This window comes from Apostichopus japonicus, chromosome 9 (assembly GCF_037975245.1).
Source record: "Apostichopus japonicus isolate 1M-3 chromosome 9, ASM3797524v1, whole genome shotgun sequence".
NCBI classification, from domain to species: domain Eukaryota; kingdom Metazoa; phylum Echinodermata; class Holothuroidea; order Aspidochirotida; family Stichopodidae; genus Apostichopus; species Apostichopus japonicus.
The window spans coordinates 21,852,168-21,871,201 of NC_092569.1; the positions used below are offsets into that span (position 1 = coordinate 21,852,168).

At 39.5% G+C, this 19,034-nt stretch overlaps 1 protein-coding gene across 1 annotated transcript in view; it reads right to left on the reverse strand.

Annotated features, from left to right (window-relative positions):
• Window positions 1–1,818: 1,818 nt before the first annotated feature.
• The window catches only part of LOC139973620 (scavenger receptor cysteine-rich domain-containing protein DMBT1-like), a 30,526-nt gene continuing 13,310 nt past the window's right edge, over window positions 1,819–19,034 (reverse strand). The window contains exons 14-18 of the mRNA XM_071980430.1: window positions 9,006–9,311; window positions 7,248–7,553; window positions 6,144–6,449; window positions 5,032–5,337; window positions 1,819–4,525 (exon numbers count right to left, since the gene is read on the reverse strand). Of these exons, the coding sequence (XP_071836531.1) occupies window positions 4,200–4,525; window positions 5,032–5,337; window positions 6,144–6,449; window positions 7,248–7,553; window positions 9,006–9,311 (1,550 nt within the window). The 3' untranslated portion in view covers window positions 1,819–4,199. The remainder of the gene's footprint in view (window positions 4,526–5,031; window positions 5,338–6,143; window positions 6,450–7,247; window positions 7,554–9,005; window positions 9,312–19,034) is intronic.

Genomic DNA, 19,034 nt, shown 5'->3' on the forward strand with positions numbered 1-19,034 from the left:
TAAACGGTGTTAAGTATTCCTATTCGTTCACTTTCAGCATGATATATTCGAACTGTGGTAAAGGTGTAAAGATTATAGGGCTTTTGTGGGTTTTTTTTCCTCCAAATTATTGTGAGGTCCTTTGAATTTAGTAAAAATGTCTCAATCTGCTGATTGGCGATCAGTATACGGATCAATAATCAATAATGATGCAGGCATAGATAGGCCATTATCTTACACAGACGAATAAGATTGTTTAGAATGGTTCGAGTTATGTTTGTTTTATCCTATTTCAAACTGTAAAGAAATGAAAAAAAGATAAAATAAAAAAGTGATTCCTTTTCTTATCGTCCGTTGTGAGCTTTGTCGTATGTTAAGTACATATTTTTAAACAAATAAATTTAGATGATAAAGGATTTGTTACATGGAGTGAATGGAATAATTAACAAACCCATTCTCTCAGATAAGAGTATCATTTCCATGTCAACATAGATCAATATACCGATCAATAATGATGCGGGCCTAGATATGCCATTATATTGCACCGACGAATTAGATGTTTAGGATGGTTTGAGTTATGTTTGTTATTTAAAACTGTAAAGAAATGGAAAAATAAAAATGAAAAAGTGATTCCATTTCTCATTGTCCGTTGTGAGCTTTGTCGTATCTTAGGTTCAGATTTTTAAACAAATAAATTTAGATGATAAAGGATTTGTTATATTGAATGATTGCAAGAATTAACGAACCCATTCTCTTAGATAAGAGTATCATTTCCATGTCAACATTTATCTATGAGGTATCTATACCACATATCTTTATTACCAAACATTTACAGCAGCTAGCTGTTATGATTTATTGCTTCTAAAATGAAAACTATATGCCATATTGCAGTCGAGATGATAAATATGTAATGGTATCACTTGTAGTCGTTCTCAGGATCGAGATAGGTACTCAATACTCCAAATACGAACCAAGCGCGAGTCTATCGAGAAATGGATTCGAGGACGGATTTCAGTCCGAGGCCGTACTCAAGTACTAAACCCTTGATAAGTAACATGTACTTTGTAATATAATGCTTAGGTCAAGAACGGGGTACAAAAATATGGAAATAAACCAAATGTAATGTTTTGAATTTCATAAAACCTCCCGTCCGTGTGCTTAAATTATTACATATCGTCTGTATGGGCGTAAGGTTGGCAATATCTGTAGGGGCGGACCGACTAGATTAAATACAATTATTGACCGACAGCGTTTCGAAGAGTAAACCAACAAAAGCGGAAAATGTTTGTTTTATAATTACAAATACATATATGCACTGTTTTCGGCTGGGAGTACAGAAGGTGGTGCGAAATGCCCGGAAGCTTCAACATTTAAGAAAGAATAAATACTCTTAAATTATATGGGATGTATCTTAGAGCCCTAGTGGAAGGGAGGGAGGGTCCAGGTGGCAAAACCCTCACAATTGTCAACGATTTTGGGTATTTTTTGCACTGTCGTAGCAAAATCTCAAAGACTCTCACTGAAATGTATTTCATGGCCCTGGTAGAGGACCAGGGATCAAAGAGAGACCGACTTGCTATCGATATTTAAGTGACGTTTAAGCTAATCTTTTTCTATTCCAGTCAGTTCATTACATTAACTGTTACCCCGACTGTTTATATTATTTATGACGCAAGTGAATTGTTACGTAGCACATAGGTAGATGACGACATGTCAATTTCCACAAGTATATACATGCCCAAGAAACTGTCACACTGCAAATTGCGTTCCTTGCTGCTTCATATAGTCTTCAAAGTCTACAAAACAATATGAGATCATGTTCAAGCATGGTTTATGTGAGGCAAATAAAATCTGGGGATAGCCTGTAAATCGTTGAATAAGCTCATGAATCAGTCTAATTTGTACTTGGTTGATATATTTCATTATGAAACTATACACTTGCGTTTAAATCACTTTTAAGAACAGTGACAACTGTACGCCCCTCAAAACAAAACACCCAAATAATCAATATAATAAAATATTGTGTCATGTTATTGTTTGAGTATTTATAGGTCTGACGATGGTGTGGTTCTGTAAGCAAACTGAAGGCAGGAAAGCATATGGTGTTATCGTCGAATCCGGACTAGATGATACCATTTTGTTTACTTTGTTAACCAAATGTTACCATTAAGATTTATATATCTTATATGTACTAAACGGCTTGTTAATCGTCGTTAGATTAAATCACATGGGCCAAGTATTAAATGGATATAATCATGCTTAATCTACATATATGCAAACACGAAAGATGTTTTTGTTTTGCCACATATAAGGGATTGCAAGTAGGCAGAGGAATAAAAATGATAATGCACAGAAAATTTGTCCCTTGCGTGAAAATTTCTATGCTATTCACTAAAATGAAAATATTGAAATATTACCTTAAATTACGTTTATTTTATATATTACACACTGTAATGCTTGTAAACCAACATTATCTTATATCACATAGACCATGTACCTTGAAGGGTTTGTTTTCTGCGCCTGCTTGTATACCTTTGTCTGTTCTTTTAATTGGCCTGATAGAAAAACTGATATAAAAAATATATAATACAAACAAAAGCAGGAAAACGAAACGTAAGGTGGAGAATAGAAGCAAGTGTACTATACGTTATTTACACTTTGTAACCAGACCAAATATCTTACTTTTATTAATTTGTCCATGCATTATTAAAGATGGTTGTTAGATGCTTCAGTATATGTTCTGTTTCTATTTCATACTATACTGACGAAGAAAACAATACTTTCCGAATTTTCTATGGAATAACCATATCAGGAAATTGACCTGAAGGTAAGAGTATCTTCACGCATGCGGCAGATTCTATTCATTAGTGTTTCTCTACAAAACTAGTAATCTTTGAAACTCCTTGAAAAAATATATATCAAGTCGAACAGTTACATTAGCCACGTGAAATGTGCGGTGGAGAGTGATTGAAAGAAGTGAAGTTTATTGCAACAATGTGCAAAACGCTGAAGAATATATAATATTTTGTATACACGTCAATTGCATACCAAGAGTTGCAGTTATGAAGGAGAGATACATTTCACTCCTGTCATGCCCACATAAGTTATTAAAATTAAAATGATTATAAGGATAACAATGATATTATTCCCCTTGGATGATTTGAATGGTCACTAACCGTTAACGAACTATCCTAAGACTTGTATCAAGGACATGAGGTGTCCGGGTGGAACGAAAGAAATGTAAGCTATTTGCATTATGTCCAATATATACTTAAACCAATATAAAATTTATTATGGATACGTATTTCCTTCTTGACATCAGTTACTCATTTAATTTCTCCTTCATTTCTTTGTTTTCTTTTCAGAATGTATTGTTCACAGCTTGAACCCCCAAAAATTGTTCAAAACGTAGGTATAAATAAGAAAGAGCTTTTGAATGAATGACAATATACTTTGACACATAATTAAGATAAAATGTAGATTTTACATTATTGTTTTAAGAATTTAATCTATACTTTTTATCACATTTACATAGTATACGAAATTTATGTAATAAACTACTACATAAAAAACAGATGTATTTCATATTTAGAGACATTATTACAGATACTGTTATTTCAACCCACGTTTTATTGAGTGCAGGGCTGTGGCCACCTACATCGTTAGTCCGAGATAATACATTTCAGTTTTTTATCCATTTGTTGGGTGTTGACGACCTTTCGTTAAGTTACACTCCCCTACAAAAAAAATTAATCGGGAAATTTAGAATCAACCCTTCCCCTCCCTTCCTCCTTCCCCACGTACACATCTTTGAAATCCTGTCTTTAATACCAGTCATGAATGGAACCTGAATTATTATTTTACGGATAAGTATTGTAGATGGGTGGATACTTAGTATCCGTTCATTAATTTTAATTTCCTATTCCAACCGTATTGCTCCTTTAGATTTTACAATAAATCAGAAGCAAAAGAAAGACAGCGATCTCCCATTTGAAAAGTGGTCAATATAAGATTTCGACTTGCAGCTATATAGCTAACTATATTAAAGAATTCGTTACCTATTTCATTTGCAATCTACTTCAATACCTAAAAGTGGCAAAAAATTGATAACTGGATACGTTTAGTCTAAAATATAAAGATAAATGATAATAATTAGTAAAAAGCTATATGTATAGAAAGTTTACCAAAAGAAGAAAAAAGAAAACAACAGTCTTTAACCGCTATACGAGGGACTGTTGTCTTCGTTTACAGAGCACACCAGCGTCCTCCCGAGGTTCACAATTGTGATTGCCCCAACCTGTATTTCCACATTCGTCAATGGTTTTCTCGTTTCCAGTGCATTCAACCTTATCAAGCCAAATTTTGACAGTTCCTTCACCGTATATAGCACTGCTCGTAGCGGTTCCATTGCTTTCAAATCCAAGTTGACGGCAGATTACTGATGCATCATTGTCGTCCCAGCCATAATTGCAGATTGTACCCCATTCACCATTGTGATAAACTTCAATTCGCCCTTCATTCCAGTTTTGACCGCCAACAAGTCGCACTGCAATTTACAGGTAAATATATATTTTTTAACTTATCATAATAATTCTCCCATCACATACAACAATTTGTGACGTGAGTATAAACACATATCATTATATGTTATCACTGATAGATTTCTTGCAGTTATTGATTTTGGAAGAATAATCTGTTCCAATCACTCGTAGGTAGTGACACCCTGTACAAACATTGTGGGGAAATATATAAGGGAATCATTGACAAGTGTGAAGGTATCAAACTAAATTAACATTTGAAGTATGTATTACGATAGCTGGTGTTTATACATACACGTGTTTCACCTATAGATAATAAGTTGGTGTTTAGAAGCATACATGCACATGTACATCCATTGTTTCGAACCTCTGGACATACTCCCAGTGTCCATAGCCTGGTTGCTTAGAAAGTCTGCATTTAAAGCGCAAGGCTCTGGTAGTTATACAATATAATATAAATATACAAGAAAAAGCTGTGATCTGTCGTATAAACAGTTAGATGTTTGGATCTTACCACTATTACAACTAACTCCAGCATCTTCACTATGTTCACAATTTTCTTCTCCCCAGTCGTTGCTTGTACAGTCTTCAATGTGTTCTTCTGATCCAGAACAATCAACATTATCCAGCCAAATTGAATCTGAGCCGGCACCGAATTTTGCCTCTTGCAGTCCAATTCCAATGTCACCATAACCAAGATGACGACATGCCACGGATGCATCTTTGTCATCCCAAAGGTCATCACATATTGTCCCCCAACTACCATTATGGTAGATTTCTAAGCGACCCTCCCGAGGAAGAGTGCCACCAACAAGGCGCACTGCAGTAAAACATAAGGAAGACCAGTTACGTTACGTTTCCAATCATTTGATGACCTTTGGCAAAGAAATGTTAGTAATAAACAACAGACAGTAGATGGATAAGTAACGTGTGAAATTGTCCACACATTAATTTGCAAGAAAGGAATATGGGTAGTCCAAAGAAGTATACTAGGTTACCTATATTTATATATATATATATATATATATATATATATATATATATATATATATATATATATTAATATATAAATATTTGAAATTTGTAGTGAGTTTGAAAATCTAGAACAGTGAAAAAACTTCTAGACTCCACCGGGTTTCTAAACCGAGCCTCCCGCTTTATATGCTGACACCCTAACCACTAGGCTATGGACGCTGATTGTATGTCCAGAGTTTCGAGACCGGTAAGGAAGGTCGTAATTCCACTGTAGGTGTTTGTCACCTGTATCGAACAATACGAGTTCTGTTTTGGTGACATATTTGCTAACTCTAGAGATCAAACATGATGCTAACCAACTCGAAATCATTTGTGATTCCTTAAGCCGGATCTTGAAAGAAATTCTTTGAAGAGACTTTGTTAATGAAATGGAGATAAACGACAAAGGCAAATGAAATATATATAATTGAAATCGTAGTGAATTTGAAAATCCAGAACAGTGGAAAAAAACTTCCAGCCTCCACTGGGATTCAAACACGGGCCTCCCACTTAATATGCGGACACTCTAACCACTAGGCATATTGTGTGTGTGGGTGTGTGCGTTTGTGATACAGTTTGATGCAATGTCAGGTATATTAATTCCGAACGTACCTGTACCACAACTGACCCCAGCGTCGTTTTGGTGCCCACAGTCGTGGTTATCCCATTCTAACCTGACACAGTGGTAAATGTTACTTTCCAGACCCGAACAAGACATTCCATCTAACCAAATTGGTCCAGACCCTTCACCAAAATTCGCACTACTCGTAGCTCTTCCTACATTACTATGGCCAAGTTGACGACATATAACGGACGCATGGTTGTCATCCCATCCATCATCACATATTGTTCCCCACTCTCCATCATGGTAGATCTCTACTCGTCCTTCATGAGAAAAGGTGCCTTCAACTAAGCGAACTGTAAAAATAAAAATAATAATAACAATAATCATCATCATCATCATCGTCATCGTCATCGTCGTCGTCGTCGTAGTCGTCATCGTCGTCATCGTCGCTATCGTCATCGTCATCTTCATCTCCAACTTAATCGTCATCGTCTTCGTCAATGTCGTCAATGTCCCCGTCCCCGTCCCCGTCCCTGTCCCCATCCCCACACCTTTCCATCCCCACACCTTTCCACATCCCCATTCTCATCCTCATCTTTATCTTTATCTTCATCTTCATCTTTATCTTCATCGTCACCTTCACAATAATAATCTACTCTACAGTTGACCGTTATCCAGTTGCCATTAAATTACTTTATATTAACACATTTCCATCCCCATCCACATCCACATCCCCATCCTCATCCTCATCTTTATCTTTATATTCATCTTCATCGTCATCTTCACAATAATACTCTACTCTACAGTTGACCGTTATCCAGTTGCCATTAAATTACTGTATATTAACTTAGGTTTCTTGTGCTCACCAAGACACGTACATAGCATTAACCCAACAAATTTATCTAATGACATAGATGTATTGTTTTATTTCAGTGTACATGTCACACCTGTCATTCTTATTGATTGATTAATTTCAGTCTTAAACTGAAGAAGAATGCATGTATCAGTAACTCTCTATTGAAAGACATGCACTTTCTATTAGATTAATCAGTTTAAAGTGATTTGATCAATTTATACCACAAATTCTCTATTTGCATAATGCATCTCATGAAAGGGACACAAAGTTCCTTCTACTCTCAATTTAATCTTACCGGTATCACAAGAAACTGATGCATCTTCACCATGTCCACAATCATGCTCCCCCCATTCATTGCTCCCACATTCTTCAATATGTTGTTCTGAGCCAGAGCAAGCAACTTGATCCAACCAAATTGGATCTGATCCTTGACCAAATTGTACACCTTGCCATCCAATTCCGAAATCTCCATAACCAAGTTGACGACATATAACCGATGCATCGTTGTCATCCCATCCGTCATCACATATTGTCCCCCACTGTCCATCATAGTACACTTCTACGCGGCCTTCTCGTGGACCTATCCCACCAACCAGGCGCACTGTAAAAAAAATCGCAAACAATATAACTTTCTCTCTCTCTTTATACTTTTGAAAGTTTTGTGATATAGTAGGCATAGCCACAGACATGTGCGACGCGTTAAGATGAATAGATTGATTATGAGAAATCCAAAATAGTATACCAAATATGCTACAAAGTTAACTAACCGGAAATCCTGCTAAACTTTCAATTAGCACTTTACCTTTACTATCCACACACTTCTTCCTTTACTGCGATATTGAGTCGATATGTACTTGTTAACTTAACCCCCCCCCCCCCCCATTCCGAATTTCATTATTATCATAAGGTAATCGACAACTCTTCTGACAGCATAAATCATCAGTTTCAGTTCGACAGGTTCCATAAAACAACATTATTTTGTTGGAGTCCTCTTTCGCTACAGATGGCTTTGTGGCATTTAGTTTCGGGCTGACCAGACAAGACAAAGCGCAGAATTGTAACAAGAGAAAACGACTGAGAAATCTGTAAGCCATCATTAAAGCTCTAATGAATGGAAACAAAACAATTAGCCACTGAGATTTGAAAAGCTTGGTACCAACCTGGTGCGGTGTAATGGGATCAAAGAATACTAAATAACAGTACAGATAAGTCATGCAGTTGCGCATGCGGCTCAATATGATTTTGAAGTTGGTCAGTTAAGATCATCGTAAACAGAGACAGGACATGAAGTGTTAATTGTCGTGTTTTCATGTACTCATTCCTTGTGAAGTCGACAATATTTGAATAAAAAGCAATTTTCTCTTTTAATACTGCGATTGTTTGTGTTGTATCAGAAGCGTTAAAGATGATATCGACAGTCAATTGATAGTTCATGACATGTTTAAAATGGAGTTCAGAATGGTGCTCCTATATTCTTGAAACAAAGAAACAGTATTGAAATTATATTACCACGTCATCGTAACATGTGACCTAGTAAGTTATATATCACCATTTAGAAAAAGAAGTAACTAGATTGTATTTTAGATCCTCCTGAAAGCAGGAACTCGCGAAGAAGCCTCATTGGCTAATCTAAGCCGCAAGCTGACCGACGTCAGTTTCTTAGATTCATATTTACCGTCCATGATTATGAATTGTCAATTGTCAACAACTCTGTAACTGGACGACATACATTAATCTTGGAGTGACTTGAACCGGGGACCTTTTGATTGGAAGGCACCGGCGTTAAACACTGAGCTAACACTCCTAAGTTATCTCTGTGGATATAAGGTGTACATTTCTATTAACTACGAGGATGAAATCATAATATTTGGTCAAAACTTAAGACAGGAAAGTTTAATGAACATAGTTTCATTTAAGTATGAGTGACATAGGATGAGCAAGATGCCATTTTATGCTAAAGTAAGACACTGAAACAAATTCATCGTCATTCCTTAAAGGAATGAAGGTATCTTTGGTGAATAATGTTACAATGCCTTAAGTCCTGTTATCGTACCTGTACCACAATAAACTGAAACATCTTCAATATGTCCACAATTGTGTGTTGCCCATCCACTGCTCCTACAGTTTTCAATGTTATGTTCTGATCCAGAACAAGCAACATCGTCCATCCAAATTGGGCCTGAGCCTACTCCAAATTTTGCACTTTGCCATCCAACTCCGATGTCGCCATAACCAAGTTGACGACATATTACTGATGTATCGTTGTCATCCCATCCGTCATCACATATTGTCCCCCACTGACCATCGTGATAGACTTCTACGCGACCTTCTACAACAAGATTCCCACCAACCAGGCGCACTGCAGTGAAATGAATACAAAATATTAAATCCACATGTTGCTATCCTTTAAAAAAGTTAGTAGTCAATCAATTATACTTATGTCCAGTTCTACACATGATACCCTGAAAGGAATGCATATAAGTCCAAATCATTGGACCAGATTTTTATGTTTTACTAAGAATAATTACAAATCACTGAAGAAGGTTACATGTGGCACACCTATGCCATCCTCATAACTGGCCATGCAGTATAGCCATTGCTTTTTCTTTTATATCTCGAATGCTGATTGCGTGACGTCAAATACTTGTTCTTGTCTTTTAATACAACTTTGCATTGTTCATATTTTCTTTCAGCTAAATAAATTATGTTTTATTGGAATCGAGAATTAACACTGACATTTAATTTCTCTGAGGTGCCTTATTATTACCGAATAGGCACACACTTCATGTGTCATAGGCTTCGTATAGTAAACATTATTATTATATATATACACATATACCACAATCCATAATATTGAAGTTGTTGCTTGTCAAATGAGTTACCTGCATAGTACATAAATGTATAATGTATACTTCTATGCAAACAGTAAACTGTTTAGACAAAGAATCCAGTTACCGTTTTTTTCCGAGATACACTTACCCGTCGAAACGTGTAATATTTTGAAAATTGCACGGTTCATGAACTGATTATTAGATACTTACGTGTTTGGATACCCAGTCTACTGGGCATACGTTGCAATAATATTTATACTTAGTATAATAATGGTCGTAAATAGGTAGTAATTTACCTCTTTATCATGATTTATGGTGATAGAAACTGCACGCTTTGCTAGAGAACTTTTTATTCCAAAATTGTCACTTTATAAACGATTTCTCTTTTGAAGGGTGGGGTTGGAGGTGGGAGTGTTGTACTGATGATCGAATTGTCAGTTCGTGTTCAATATATCACAGAAGATGCTTGATAATAAATGATACCTATATGTATATGATACCCATATATATATATATATATATATATATATATATATATATTTATATATATATATATATAAATATATATATATATATATAAATATATATATATATATATATACATATATATACATACATATATATATGTAACCCTTTGAAAGTGATGTGTTACTTTAATTGGTGGCGCTGTATAGAATTAATTAGAGGGTTTACTGTTCTATTATGCCACTGCACATGTCTAGGTTTTTGTTGCCTGGTAGCCATCTTTACCCGTGCAGCCTTGTTAGCCTTGCTATCCTCTGTAAGGCATTGTTTATCTAGTACCATTTGTCAGCTGGTGTTTTGTGGTTTTGTCTTGAGACCTTCTTGTAGCAGATTACTTGGCAGCTCTCCAGGTACGGTTTTCCCTTTTGTTTTAAGTTAATTTCGTAATAAAGTATTCACATCGAGTCCCTGCGATGTGCTGTGTTTGTTAGTGTATTGTAGCATACGTAGCCTGTTGTGTGTAGTGCATAGCGGAGTGTCAGCATTGTTCGCTGATATAACTGAGCATTTGATTAGTTGATTAGTTGGTGAAAGACTAAATTGTTTACGGTGACAGTTATTGAATAAAGTTTACTGTGTGATAGATTATGTGTAGAATGTGGGGTTTTCTAAGATAAATAGGCTGTTTTGGCCTATAAGGCGATATAATTGTGTTGTGGGAGCCCTACTGTATTGGATGTTAGTATTAATAGCTAGGGTTGTTAGGCTTAGCAATATGCCCATGAGTACAGAGACCTGAGCTTTGTGTTATATCCAAGTGGGGGCGTTGTTGCAGAATACTGTTGATCCTCGTTTGTACACAAACGGGTATACTATTGTGATAAGGGATTAGTACTGATTGAGAAAGGGTTATCTCATGTTTTACCGTGGAGTTTATACACCCTTGCAAGAAGTTCAATGTTGTATTATTTTAATATATTGATTTGATCAGATTTAAAGTGTTTGGCAACAGTAGTTAAGCATATTGAAATATTTTAGATGTCATCGTAGTGGTAATGTTTTATCACTGTTTGGTAACCTTCTCTCCAGACTGGTGTTGAGGACCGGTGCTCCATACTTGAGGGTCGCAGGAACTTCGCCTGAGCCTGTGATGTCCGCGAACTGATCAGTTAGCGCGCAATATTAATTAGGGGAAATTTGTATAGTCTAGCTGGGGATAAGTGCATGCAACGGGGGGTGTATTAATCTAGACGGGGGTAATTATCTCACTACGGTGGGATAGCATTCATTGTTATTATATTAAGCAGTACAGTATTAAGTATTTAAGTGTATTAATCTAGAAGGGGGTTTATCTCACTACTGTGGGATAGCATTCATTGTTGTTATATTCAGCAGTACAGTATTAAGTAATTAACTGTATTAATCTAGAAGGGGGTTTATCTCACTACTGTGGGATAGCATTAATTGTTACTTTATTAAAGCATAATCGTTTTAAGCATTTAAGTGTATACCACACCGTATTCAAACGGGGGAATTGATCTCTCCCGTCTCAATAATCGATTACCCTGACCGTATAAATTCAGTACGTGTTGGGACAATTTAATAACTTGGGTTTTGAGTCTTTATTTCTTCTGGGTTAGGGGGCTATTACTTTAACCTAAATAGAGGGCGGACGAACCACGGGTTACATTTGGGGGCCTATCCGGGAACACATTTCTCTTGAAAAAAAAAAAAAACTTAGCAAGAGTTTAGTGAAGCATCTTAGTGTTATATGAGACGGGAGTGTGGTTCCCTTGTTTGTTATTTATATTTGCTGCACTATATTTTTTACTAACGATTAAGGTACCACCAGTTGGAGAGCTGTCCAGTAAGTATGGCCAGGCCATACACTGCTTCACTAGAAAGTGAATCTGAAGTGATCACTATAGGGAGGGAGTGGTGTAAAAAGGAAGATGTGGCTGAGTCACGAGCAATATTGCTCACAGCTAGGCATACTCAATCTACCACTAGAGCGTTACTTGAAAGTCTAGCCAGAGGTCTCCCTAGGGGTCTGGTGGGGATTAGTCGTAAAGAGGTAACCCGAGGGGGGATGACAGAGACTCTTGTTCTTTGCGAGTATGAGATGGATATAGGTGACCAAGAATTTGGAAAACATGCAACCATTAGGGTTGCGAAGGAACAGCTGTGGTTCAAAATTATACCCCTGGGTGAAAGCCTACAGTCAACAGATTCAACAGAGCGAATGATGGTGAGTGAACTAGGCTACCGAGACAACAATACCACTCCTGTGACAGAGTTGCAGTACACTCTCGCATCTTCCTACCGACGCCTCAAGTTCTTTTCTGGGAAAGACAATCTGTCCAGAGATGAAGAGGAATGGAGCTCGTGGGTAGAGCAGGTGGAGGGTCTCCTGGCCGAATGGACTGGGGTGTCAGAAATTGAGAAACGTAAGAGGATCAGGGAATCATTACGTCCCCCAGCATCCCAGATTATTTCAGACCTAAAACAGGATCTCCCATCTGCGACTTCCGAGGACTACCTTGCCGCACTGGAGGCAGTATTTGGAACAACCGAGAGTGGAGAAGAACTGCTAATCAAATACCATAGCATGAAGCAGAACAATGAAGAGAAGCCCTCAGCATATCTTTCTCGTTTGCAGAGTGCGATTCGGCATGTTTTAAGAAAGGGAGGATTGGTTCCCGGAGATGTCAACCGCATCAGACTTCGACAATTTATCAGAGGGCTCTTATTTGACGATCTGCTCATCACAACCCTCCAACTACGAGACAGGCTCACCAACCCCCCCGGTTTCATCTCTCTGCTGAGTATGCTAAGGAGGTATGAAGAGGAGCAAGATTGCAAGTCCCAACAGCGACAGTCTAGAAACAACAAGACCCAGAGAAAACCAGTGGGTGTCACCGCAGCTAGCATCACAACAACTAGTGAGGAAAAACCAAAGAAGGAAATGAATGATCTAAAAGCTAGTGACCGTCTTGAACGACTTGAAGCAGAAGTTCGTGCCCTCAAGGTATCGGGTTCCCCAAAGGTTGTGGAGCCAGAGTCAGAAGAAGCTCCCCGGGAATACAGACAGTGGACCTCTGGAAATAACAGGAACCAGAGCCCTAATTTTTGCTTTAACTGTGGCCGTACTGGGCATATCAGCCGGACATGCCGCTTTGACCCCGATATCCAGACGGTAAACAGAAAACTGATCCAATTCGTGCTGGGTCAGGGAAACCCACAAGGATCCATGGGCAGAGGCACTCAGGGGTCCAATACGTAGATTGCCTCTCATCTGAACCAACCAAAAATGCTCACCATTCTAACATTCCCCCTGGGCTAGTGGGAAAAGCAAATAGGCAGGATTGCTTTGTGGATAAACAACCTATCAGTTGCCTAATTGACAGTGGATCCCAGGTAACCTTAATATCTGAAGGTTTCTTTAAGAGCTTAAGCCGAGAGATGTATCCTTTGGAGGATTTGGTGATCAGGCATGGTGGGGACGGAACTATTCCCTATTTAGGATATAGTGAGATAGAGATACAATTCCCTTCCAAGTTTTGTGGAACAGCCAAATCATTTAACACTCTAGCCATTGTTGTTCCAGATGGACGAGATTCAGCCACCTGCCTTCTCATTATTGGGACTAACTCTGGTGTTTTTAAGCAGTGCCACGAGGCCTGTAGACAGATTGGTGGAAAAAGTTATCTGCAAGACTTAGATATTTCAACCACCTGCCGTATGATTTATGTGTCCCTAGACGAATTGGAAAAACTGGGACCTGATGGGCGAGTTGGATCTGTGCGTACAAAGAAAAATGAGAACATTTGTATCCCGGCTGGTAAGATGTTAGAAGTGACTGGTGTGATGCACTCACGGTGCACGTCAAATCAGCTTGTACTAGTGGATGCCCCGGAGAAAGGACTTCCTCCAAATTTAGGTATGACCCCTCATGTGAGACAGCTACCTGGTGCCACATTCTGCAAAGTTCAAATCAGTATTTGGAACCAAGGAGAGAAGGACATTGCATTGAGACCTGGAACTATCATTGCTGAGGTGGTGGTGCCACAGTTATGTACCCGGCCTGATGACATGCAAACAGCTCAAGTAAGTTGCAACCTAAGTACAGTGGATGTCACCAGCAACCCTGACGTTACTGAAGAGTTTAAGAGGCTTCCATTCCGCTGGGGTCCCGTTAGCCCTGAATGGAAGGAACGGTTAATCCAGTCCTTTGTTGCTAGAAGAAAGGTGTTTTCAATGGGAGAGTGGGATTTCGGTGAAACTAAGCAGGTGGAACATGAAATAAAACTAAATGATGAACGACCTTTCAGAGAGAGATCCAGACGACTTGCATTGTCCGACTTAAATGATTTACGGGCACACCTTCATCAGTTGCTGGATAGTAAAATCATCCAGGAGTCCAGAAGTCAATATGCATCACCCATAGTGATTGTTCGAAAGAAAAATGGGGATATACGCCTGTGCGTGGATTACAGGAAATTGAATGCCAGGACCCTTCCGGATCAGTATGCTGTCCCATTGGTGCAGGAAGCTCTGGACTGCATGAGCGGATGCAAGTGGTTTTCAGTTATTGACCTGAAATCAGGATATTACCAAATACCTATGAAAAAGGATGATCAAGAGAAAACTGCGTTCATCTGTCCTTTGGGTTTCTATGAATTCCGCAGACTGCCCCAAGGCATAAAAGGGGCACCGGCCACGTTTCAGAGGCTAATGGAACGGTGCATGGCTGGTTTGAATCTGACTGAGGCTTTAGTGTATATGGATGATATCATTGTATTTGCAAAATCCCTGGAGGAAATGGAGGACAGGTTAGTCAAGGTACTAGACAGATTGGCTGAGTTTGGACTCAAGATTTCTCCAGATAAGTGTCAGTTTGGTTGTCGGAGCGTGAAGTATCTTGGGCACATAATATCAGAAAAGGGAGTTGAAACAGACCCAGATAAGTTGGAAGCATTAAAGAGTTGGCCTCGCCCGACAAATGTCAGAGAGTTAAGATCATTTCTTGGCTTTGCAGGATTTTATCGAAGATTTGTGTCAGGCTACTCACAGATTGCCTACCCTTTACACAGACTGACTGCAGGGGGTGACTGTGCACGGAAGAAGGGCGCAAAATCTAAAACCCCTATTGTGTCTCCAACCCGACCCTTTGGGAACGACTGGACTCATGCGTGTGAACTGGCATTCCAGAGCCTGAAGGATCAACTGTGCTCCGCTCCAGTGTTGGTGTTTGCTGACTTCTCAAAACCTTTTGTAGTTCACACTGATGCCAGTAGAGAGGGCTTAGGAGGAGTCTTATACCAAGAAGTTGACGGCCGACTACATCCAGTGGCCTATGCTAGCCGAAGTTTGACCCCATCTGAGAGGAATTATCCAGCCCATAAATTAGAGTTTCTGGGTCTGAAATGGGTGGTGTGTGAGAAATTTAGAGACTATCTATATCGAGCTAGGGGAACCAAGGTAATGACGGATAATAACCCGTTGACGTATGTGCTTACGTCAGCTAAGCTAGATGCCACCGGCCAGAGATGGCTAGCGGATATAACTAATTATGATATTACTATTCACTATAGATCCGGAAAGAAGAACATAGATGCCGATGCTTTGTCTCGTAGACCAAATGGGGGCGGGCTCTACAATGATGTGAAGGAACAAGAACTGCTCAAGCAGAAGTTGAGAGGGGAAAGGTACGATAGTGGGTCAGAAGGAGGCCTAGTTACCCTGGAGACCTTGCAGGCTATTGCCTGTGCAGTAGGAATAGAAGTTATACCAGGTATTGGTAAGGAGGACTTTGACACTGGTCATAGTGGTGACGTTCACCCTCTTGTGGTATCACTGGCGATGTCAGCTGAGGCAATTCCCGATGTGTATGTTCAGCCCACTGAAAACACTATTGGAGGTCATGTGGACTGGGCAGAGATTCAGAGGCAGGACATAGATATTCGGAATATGATGGACTATGTTCAGAAAAAGCAGAAACCATCAAATCGAGTGCAAGAAACTGATGAAGTGAAAGTCATGTTAAGAACCTTCGACCAGCTGAAGATTAAAGATAATATATTGTATAGGGAGACGATGAACTCAAAACTAGGGCTCTCTGTTACCCAGATAGTGTTACCAAAATCTCTAAGGCGGGAAATTTTAACTGCCCTCCACGATGATCAAGGTCATTTAGGTGTAGATAGGACGACTGCTTTTGTACGATCCAGATTTTACTGGCCTCGTATGGCATCCGATATACACTCCTGGGTGTCCAACTGTAGGAGATGTGTGGCACGGAAGAGTCTTCCACCCCCAGCTGCACCATTGAAGACCATCAAAACTACTAGACCCCTGGAGCTTTGCTGCATGGATTTTCTGTCTTTGGAAGAAGACAAATTTGGATATAAGTCAATATTAGTGGTTACTGACCACTTCACCCGATATGCGCAAGCCTTTCCAACGAAGAATCAAAAGGCTATTACGGTGGCTAGGATCTTGTGGGAAAAATATTTTGTGCACTATGGCCTTCCTGAGCGATTGCACACAGATCAGGGGAGGGATTTTGAATCCAAGATAATCCAGGAGTTGACTAGATTGTTAGGAGTCAAGAAGTCCCGCACCAGCCCCTACCATCCCCAAGGTGACCCCCAACCAGAGCGATTCAACAGAACTCTACTCAACATGTTAGGGACGTTAGAGGCAGATCAGAAAGAGAAATGGAGTCAGCACTTAGCAGTTCTAGTACATGCTTATAACTGCTCTACCAACGACAGCACAGGTTTCTCACCTTATATGCTAATGTTCGGAAGGGAAGCTAAATTACCGGCTGACGTGAAATTTGGTGTGAATCCTTGGAGTACAGATGCTTCCAGGAGCCATACTCAGTATGTGGCTGAATTGAAGGATCAACTGTGTAATGCCTTCGACATTGCCCACAAGAACTCTAGCAAATCTGGTGCTGCAAACAAAGGGAGGTATGATGCTAAAGTTCGAGAAAACAAGTTGGCCTCTGGAGACTTGGTGTTAGTTAGGAATTTGGGACAAAGAGGACCTGCTAAACTGAAAGATCGATGGAATCCTACTCCCTGGGTGATTATCAGCCAGATGTCAGACAGCCCAGTGTATAGACTCCAGCCTAAGAATGGTGGAAAAATTAAAACCTATCACAGGAATCACTTGTTACCAATCAGAGATGCAGAGAGTAATATGGAGGGCTTGGCTGCTTCCCAACGAGGATTCTCTGAACGAGGTAAGACTACCATTACAAAGAAAAAAGCGGACCGCAAAGGTAGGACCGAAGGAGCTGACGATTCTGGTGATGAAGTGGAGAGTGTAGACGAAACTGAGTGTGTGCTAACCAATGAGAGGCCTGTATCTGTAGTTCCTAAACCCCAGATGCCACTCCTTATAGGAACCTCTGAGAGAGCAAGATTCACGCTTAATCCTGCAATCCTTCCATTTGTACCAGGTGCAGCTAAAAGGCCATGTCAGGTAACAGATGACTTGATCAGTGGAGACACTGAAGATGTTCTCCCTAGGCAGAATGACGTCACCACAGCAGATAAAGACCTGCACGATGAAGAGTCATCTGAATTGCTCCGGACGAAAACGGAACCTAAAGGCTTGGAAAACCAAAATGGAACTGATGATGTACAACCTATGGATGAAGTTCATCCTCCTGAATCTGCCTCTGCGCAGTTACAACCAGAAGCTCCGCCGGATATTATTGGGAAAAATGATCCCAAAAGTAAAGAGGAAGAGCACCTGGACAATAGTACTAGTGAAGAGAATGACGCCAAATTACAAAATAGTTTGGCAGGAGAAATGACTGATGACCAGTCCCCTCAACCGGAAACTGCAGATGGAGAACAGGAGTCTCCACTAGCTGTAACTGCTGATTTGGGAGGGGAGTCTGAGGAATCTGTTGACCTCAGGCAGCAGGTGCGAACGTCAAAGAGAATTTCGAAAAAGTTAGCCAGATTCACATATCCAGCTTTGGGTGTTCCCAGTTATAGTCATTCCTTCATGATTCAAATGGAGACCACTGTATAGTTATATCTTTAGTTGCCCTGAGGACATGGCAGATTTAGGGAGGGGAGAATGTAACCCTTTGAAAGTGATGTGTTACTTTAATTGGTGGCGCTGTATAGAATTAATTAGAGGGTTTACTGTTCTATTATGCCACTGCACATGTCTAGGTTTTTGTTGCCTGGTAGCCATCTTTACCCGTGCAGCCTTGTTAGCCTTGCTATCCTCTGTAAGGCATTGTTTATCTAGTACCATTTGTCAGCTGGTGTTTTGTGGTTTTGTCTTGAGACCTTCTTGTAGCAGATTACTTGGCAGCTCTCCAGGTACGGTTTTCCCTTTTGTTTTAAGTTAATTTCGTAATAAAGTATTCACATCGAGTCCCTGCGATGTGCTGTGTTTGTTAGTGTATTGTAGCATACGTAGCCTGTTGTGTGTAGTGCATAGCGGAGTGTCAGCATTGTTCGCTGATATAACTGAGCATTTGATTAGTTGATTAGTTGGTGAAAGACTAAATTGTTTACGGTGACAGTTATTGAATAAAGTTTACTGTGTGATAGATTATGTGTAGAATGTGGGGTTTTCTAAGATAAATAGGCTGTTTTGGCCTATAAGGCGATATAATTGTGTTGTGGGAGCCCTACTGTATTGGATGTTAGTATTAATAGCTAGGGTTGTTAGGCTTAGCAATATGCCCATGAGTACAGAGACCTGAGCTTTGTGTTATATCCAAGTGGGGGCGTTGTTGCAGAATACTG